The sequence below is a fragment of the Cebus imitator genome, unplaced genomic scaffold, assembly GCF_001604975.1.
Source record: "Cebus imitator isolate Cc_AM_T3 unplaced genomic scaffold, Cebus_imitator-1.0 Scaffold328, whole genome shotgun sequence".
Classification (NCBI taxonomy): Eukaryota; Metazoa; Chordata; class Mammalia; order Primates; family Cebidae; genus Cebus; species Cebus imitator.
The window spans coordinates 1,410,717-1,418,252 of NW_016107643.1; the positions used below are offsets into that span (position 1 = coordinate 1,410,717).

At 47.7% G+C, this 7,536-nt stretch overlaps 1 protein-coding gene across 1 annotated transcript in view; it reads left to right on the forward strand.

The window, feature by feature from the left end:
* Positions 1 to 2,453: 2,453 nt before the first annotated feature.
* ATRN (attractin) overlaps positions 2,454 to 7,536 on the forward strand; it is a 163,190-nt gene continuing 158,107 nt past the window's right edge. The window contains exon 1 of the mRNA XM_017504810.2: positions 2,454 to 2,944. Within this exon, the coding sequence (XP_017360299.1) occupies positions 2,538 to 2,944 (407 nt within the window). The 5' untranslated portion in view covers positions 2,454 to 2,537. The remainder of the gene's footprint in view (positions 2,945 to 7,536) is intronic.

Below are 7,536 nucleotides of genomic sequence, written 5' to 3' on the forward strand. Positions count from 1 at the left end.
CTCCCAAGTAGCTAGGACTACATGTGCACACCACCATACCTGGCTGATTTTTAAAAAAAGTTTTTGTAGAGATAAGTTCTCACTATGTAGCCCTCCTGGCCTCAGGTGATCCTCCCACCTTGGCCTTCCAAGGCACTGGGATTACAGGCATGAGCCACTGCACCCAGCGTGTTTGTTTTTTAAGAACAAAATAATTTGAGCATGTTTGAAAGCTAAGGAAAAAGAACCAGAGAAGGGAGTAGATCAAGGAAGTAAGAAAGAATGTTTGCTGCAACAAGATTCTAAGGCTTCAGAGAGTAGCAATGTCTAGTTCAGGGATTGCTGTTCTTCAGAGGCACACCTTTTCTGTTATCCCTGAATGTTGGTAAAGTAATGTGAAACTTCACAGTCTGGTTCAGTCTTGCTGTGGGGAGGGAAGGGAAGGAAGAGGCTGGTTCACTTCTGACCTGGAAGAGTAGGGGGAGCAGGGTCTCCTACAGCTAGGGCATGGCCTATGACAGCTTCCCCCATCTGATGGAGGCCTGCCAGAGGGTAGGACCATGTCTTCAATTTCTCTGCCTCATCCTACACAGCAAAAACATAACCTGCAAACCAGAGTGTCAGTGCTAAGGCCTAGGCCAAATAATTGTTTTCCTGCAGGAATGGGGAGGATGTGTGGATGTTGAGCTGGGGGTGAGGCTTTTGTGCAATTCAGCTTCACCAGGCTTGAAGAAGACGCAGTGAGGACAGTCAGGACCTGAGTATGAGAGTGAGACATGAGTCTAAGTGTGGGAGTCCATCTTAGAACCTTAGAATTCTGTGCTCTGAGATAAAGCTGAGAGGCTCCACAGGTGTATGAGGGTTTTTCTTTGTTTCCCAGGGACTGTAAGGTGCCCAAATTCTGAGGTAGGTGCCATAGGAATATTCCTCATAGCACAAGTGTTATGTCGGACAATGTTCTGCTTATCTATTACTGAGTAATAAACCTCTTTAAAACTTAGAGGCTTAAAATAACATAAATAATAATTTATGAAAAATCACAAATAATTCATTCAAGCGTTAAATGATAAATGAGTTGATTATTTCTGAGGACTTTGGATAAGTCACAGTTAAGAAAGACCTGTTACTGTTGTGGGTAAAATGGAACAGCCCAGATGGTTGGAACAACCCAACCTAGGTAGCTTCTTCACTCAATGACTGATCGATCCCTTAGCTAGGACAGCTCCACCAGCCCAGTGGCCCAGATCTCCCTCTCCAAGTGGTCTCTGCACATGGTTTCTCTCCATCAGGGTGGCTAAAGGGGAGCAGCTCATGACCCCCGACAGCTCAAAATCAAGGCTGCCAGGTCTTTTTCAAGCTCAGGGCTGGAATGGAGACATTGCTGCTCTTACCACCTTCTTCTATTGGTGAAATTGAGTCATGGCTCTGTCCAGATTCCAGGGTCAAGGACCATAAAAGGCTACACTGATGGAAGACATGTCTCACTGGGGGACACCAGAGTAACAGCTACCAGACAAGAAGGAGCAGGCCTGTGTGAGCGCCAGTTCCTAATTCTATGTAGCCCTCTCTTCGGGAGAAGATGGTTGGAGGGCAAATTGTGGGGAACAAGGTAACTTCAAACTTTTACAGAATTAAAGGTAGGGGGTCTGGTTAGCCAGTCTGTCTGTTATCAAGAGGCCTAGCTGTGTGTGTCTTTATTCAGTCTATCAGGCATTTATTGAGCACAGCCTACATGCCAGGTTTTTCATTTTTTGACACAGGATCTTGCTCCGTTGCCCAGGCTGGAGTGCAGTGCTGCAATCGCAGCTCACTGCAGCCTCGACCTCCCTAGGCTCAAGGGGTCCTCCTGCCTCAGCTTCTGGAGTAGCTGGGGCTGTAGGCGCGCACCACCAGCTCCGCTAATTTTTGTATTAGGGACGAGGTCTCCCCTGTTGGCCACCCTGGTCTCGGATTCCAGAGCTCAAGCGATCTGCCCGCCTCGGTCTCCTAAAGTGTTGGGATTACAAGCGTGAGCCTTCGAGCCCGGCTATGCCAGGTTCTACATGTATTCTTTCTTTACTCCTGTGTTAAGGACGCTCGAATGAGGCCTTGCTTCTACAGTACCGCACCCAGCACCACGCCGCGACGCAGCCTCCTGCGCCCTTTCCGCCCTGCAGTTGGAGTTGGGGCAGAGCGCGGGGTCTCTAGGAGGGCAACACTCAACGCAGTCGGCTGCTAGGCATCTAGTGGGGCTGCAACCCCGCCGCCGAGGGCGAAAGGCGAAGGGGGAAAATTAAAGCTTTGACGGCGCAGCCAGGGTCCAGTCTGTTCTAGGGTCCACGTCAGAAGACCGCCCACGGGACCGCGCGCGCCGGAGACCACAGCCTGCGCCCCCGCACGCACGCGCTCATGCACACGCGCGCGTCAACCCCGCCCACCGCCCCTCTGTGGTCCCGCCCTCAGGATTGACCGCACGAGCCACCGTCCGCACAGCCCCGCCCCGCACGGCCAGGCGTAGCGGAGCCGGCCGTGCGGTGTGTGTGTATGTGTTCGCGGGGCGCCGTCTCAGCCCCGGGAAGATGGTGGCTGCAGCGGCGGCGACTGAGGCAAGGCTGAGGAGGAGGACGGCGGCGACGGCAGCACTCGCGGGCAGGAGCGGCGGGCCGCCCCGGGACTGGGACGTGACCAGGGCTGGGAGGCCGGGGCTGGGGGCCGGGTTGCGCCTCCCGCGACTGCTGTCGCCGCCGCTGCGGCCGCGGTTGCTGCTGCTGCTGTTGTTGCTCCCGCCGCCTCTGCTGCTGCTGCTGCCCTGTGAGGCAGAGGCCGCGGCGGCGGCGGCGGCAGTGTTGGGCTCAGCCACAGCCGAGGCCAAGGAATGTGACCGGCCCTGTGTCAACGGTGGCCGCTGCAACCCTGGCACCGGCCAGTGCGTCTGCCCCGCCGGCTGGGTGGGCGAGCAATGCCAGCACTGCGGGGGACGCTTCAGGTGAGTGGGGGGTGGTGTCGGAAGGTCGGGCCCAGCCAGAGGCTGGGGTTGAGGGGCGTTCGAGACGGCTCCAGGCCCAGAGGCAGATGCTGGACAGAAAGTGGAGAGGGTAGGGCCGCCCCATGGTGTTTGAGGGCCATTTGGTTCCGGGGAGATCATCGTCTCTGGCCTGGGGTCTTCCTCTGTTGGAAGGTGAAAAGGTGTGGGGCAAGGGTGGGGGCACCCCGACGGTATTTGGGTGCTTGGGTTAGATTGGAAGAATGCTGAGGGACCCAAAGAGCATCAAAGCCAGTCGCTCTAAAACTCGGGCTGTTTCAGCTAAAGGAGAGATCCACGGAAAGGTGAGCTAGCCAGGTTTACTTAAACACTTCCTTTAACATCCACATGTGTCCTAGGGCCCGACGAGTTCCCCAATGGACTGGAGATGTGGGATACTCTGAAAAAACTCTGGAAATGCTTTGTTGGCTGGAGATAAAAGGGAAAGGATAGCATTGTAAGATATTAGGAATAGAAGGACTAGTGGTCCTTCTAAAGGAAAGTGAGGAAGCTGATTGTTTGGCAAGAGCTTACTGGAGGTGGCAGATTGGAACAGGGCCCGTGGTGAAGAGAGGATGGAAGGAGATTCCCGTTTACCTTGTTTTCTGGACAACATGAAGTTCTGGATTGGCCTGGTTTGGGGCAGTTCCTCTTGGAGAAATCATTAATAAGTTAATTAGTAGTTATCTGTTATTTGCTTCAGTTGTGCAAGGATTTTCCAGGTAATACAAACAAATAGATTAGCCAGACTTTGGCCTGGTCCACAAGGAGTTTGGAATATAGCAAGAGAAAGATAATGTGCTCACATAATCCTAGACATAAGGGTTACATAGTCATTCATGCCTTTGGCAGGTGTTTAGTTTACTGAACACATGCCTGATGTGGGGGAGTAGGGAAATGTGAAAAAGACAGGCAGGGTCCCTGCTCTCATTGGTCTTAACATTCTAGTGGGAGGAACAGGCACTTAACAAGTAAATAAATGAGAGAAATGAACATGGTAATTGCAGGTAATAGTAAATGCTATCAAGAAAATAAAAACAGGGTGGTCTGATAGAGAATTGTAACCAGTGGTGACTTTTGGAGAAGGTTCTCATTTGAAATGACATTTGATCTGAGACCTGAAAGAGGCAATGAGGAACCTGTGGGGATTCAGGGGTGGAGAGGTTGTGGCTACCTGGAGGGATGCAAGGAGGACTTTGAGGAGGCGGTAACATTGGATTTAAGCATTTAAGGTTAAGCAGGATTAGAAAGTGTGGCTGGGAAAAATACAGATGGAAAGAAGGGTGCAAACAAAGTTGTGGAGGCTGGAAAGTAAAGTTTTGTTGCTGCCTATGTGGAGGAGAGTTGTGAGAGAGGAGTTTGGAGGTAGCAAAATTGTAGACTAGGTGATGTTAGGTCTTCTAAGGAGCTCAGAGAACATTGAGCAGATGAGTTCTTTAGTTTTATGGATGGAGAAACCAAGTGACTTCAGGACCACTATGCAGTCAAGCTGCTTTTGTAACTTAAAGTGTTCTGATTTATGAATTCCATTCTGATTTATGAAATCTACATGTATTTGTTTGGGTGCTGCTCTGTTTTAGGTTGTGAGATACAGTGGTATACAAGACAGGTACAGTCCTATTCTTATGGAGCTCACATTCTACCTTGGGAGTAAAAAAATCCAATTAAAATTTCATTGTAATTTTGTTTAAGGCTGTGGAGGTAGAGAACAGGAGACAGAGGACTTGACTTAGTTTGGGGGTAAGGTTAGTCACTGAGGAAGCGATGTGAAGTCTGAGGGGTGAGATGGTACTACCTACACAAGGGATGAGGTGCTGAGGGGCCAGCAGGTATAGAGGCTTGGGGATGAAGGGGAGGATGGCAGGCTGGATGGAAGACTAGGTGACAGGAGCAGAGAGAGCAAAGGGGAGCTTGGCAAGACTGGAGAGAAAGGCAGAGGCCAGGCCAAGTGGAGATTTGTGGGTTGGATTGAGAATTTTGACCTTTAGCCCAAGAACAGTGAAATGGCATAGTTCACTCTTGTTTTCATGACATTATAGGCTTTTAGACTGGAGCCAGAATACAAACGGCCTTGAAGGTGAGGCCAGGGCATTTTGAATTTGAGAAGCTTCCAAGATCAGGTGACTGGATGGTTGGGTCAGATGAGGATCCTTCAGGTTCTGAAAATCTGGTACACTGTGGTAGGCAGTGGGGACCTACAGTGTGGGAAGGAGACTTCATAGCAAGATCAATCTGTAATGTTCAGGGTAGGTAGACTCACTTGGGCATGAGAGATACTGGGGGGAGCTAGGTGGGATCTGTTGGCATGGGTCAGGCCAGTGGTAATGAGAGCCTGTGGTGTTGTAGAGGTGAAATGAACAAGTCTTTCGTGTAAACTGGTTTGCTCTTGGAAAGTGGGGGATGGTGAGGGAAAGAAAACAAGATCATATCTTGGGTGACCGAGAGGACATTGATACCATAAACAGGCACAGGAACACAGGAGCAGGTGTTAGACATTTAATTGCACACATGCTGAGCTTGGGGTGCTCTGAGTACACACCTGGCAGATGTAAGTTTGGAGTCATCTACGTATGAGGGAGATTGCCAGGGAGCTCTCTCTGAGATTCCACATGGAAAGCCAGATGATTGGAGAGGAGCTACTTGCTGCAGGAACAGGCAGTCCTGACACTGGTTGTCTAAAATAGTTTCACGGGTAAGTGAAGGGACTCTCCTGCTTATTGGGGACATTCCCTTTGAGCTGATTCTAGGTGATATCATTGCTGTTTCCTGGGTAGACAATTATGACTTTGGTCCTGATGATAGCATTGTATTTTGTGGGCTTTGGGATTTTGCATTTTAAAAAATGAAAGTCGGAGGAACTTATGACTCTGGTCTTTTAAAAAACTCAATAAAATTTTAGTTGAGCCTGGGTGTGGTGGCTTATGCCCATAATCCCAGCACTTTGGGAGGCCGAGGTGGGCAGATCAGGAGATCAGTAGTTCAAGAACAGCCTACTAAAAATACAAAAAAAATTAGCCGGGTATGGTGGCAGATACTTGTAATCCCAGTTACTTGGGAGGCTGAGTCAGGAGAATCGCTTGAACCCTGGAGGTGGAGGTTGCAGTGAGCCAAGATTGTGCCATTGTACTTCAGCCCTGGAGACAGTGCAAGACTAAGTCTCAAAAAAACCTTTTTTTTTTTTTAGTTAAGGATTCTTTTGGGGGGAAGAGTGAAATGTTGGTTTTAATTGCAGTGATTTGTTTCTTGATTTAACTTACAAACCTCTTTGTTACTAAATGACATTAAATGAATACCATTCTGATTTAGAATGGCATCAAGTTGGAGTGCTTTTTAAGCTTTTTAGTCCTGTAAATCCTGTGTTATAATTGCCATTATAGGGTTTTTTTCATTAATTGAAGGGAACATAGGCTAACGAGCATTGGATTTCCCTAAGGTTATTACTGAGTGCATACTGTGTCCCACAGAGCATTTTCAGGTACATTGTACTATATAATCTTCAGGACAACTCTGAGGGTGTTATATGAAATTTACATTATTGTATTATTGTAGTTAGTAATATTTATTACTAACTTTATTACTAACTACAATAATATTAGTAATATGTATTACTAACTACAATAATACAATAATGTAAATTTCATATAACATGTTTTTTCTAAATAAAAGATGCCATAGAAATGATTAATTATAAAGGATAAGTTAAAGGATGTCAGTTTAATAAAAATACCTATAGAATCTTTGGTGTGTGATTAGGCAGTACCACTTTCATTCATTTTTATGTGAATCTTTATAATTCAGTGATCTTTTTTCTTTCTTTCTTTTTTTGAGATGATGTCTCACTCTGTTGTGTGGGCTGGAGTGCAGTCTTGGTTCACTGCAACCTCCACCTCCCAGGTTCAAGTGATTCTCCTGCCTCAGCCTCCCGATTAGCTGGGATTACAGGTGCCCTTGAACTCATGACCTCCTGATTCACCCACTTCAGCCTCCCAAAGTATTGGAATACAGGAGTGAGCCACTGTGCCTGGCTCAGTGATATTTTTTTTCTACTTATGATGTCACCACTGTAATTTTTCATCGAAGGATAAATATGCCCATAGGATAAGTTAAGCTTAGTTTTGAAATTAATATGCAATCAACTCTTTTAAGTTCCTGCTACAGAAAATGTTTGGGAGAATTGAATAGAATAATCTGGTGAATTGGATGGAGCCCAATAATGTTAAGATGTGTTGTCTATTGTGAAAAAAGAAAGGAAATAAGCATTTATTGAACATCTATTTTGTGCCTAGCACATACAGTAATAATAGTAGTGGCTGGGTGTGGTGGCTCACACCTATAATTTCAGCACTTTGGGAGGCGGAGGTGGGCAGATCACCTGAAGTCAGGAGTTCAAGACCAGCCTGGCCAACATGGTGAAACCCTGTCTCTACTAAAAATACAAAAAAAATAGCCGAGCATGGTTGGGGGTACCTGTAATCCCAGCTACTTTGGGAGGCTGAGGCAGGAGAATTGCTTGAACCTGGGAAGCAGAGGTTGCAGTGAGCCAAGATTGTGCCATT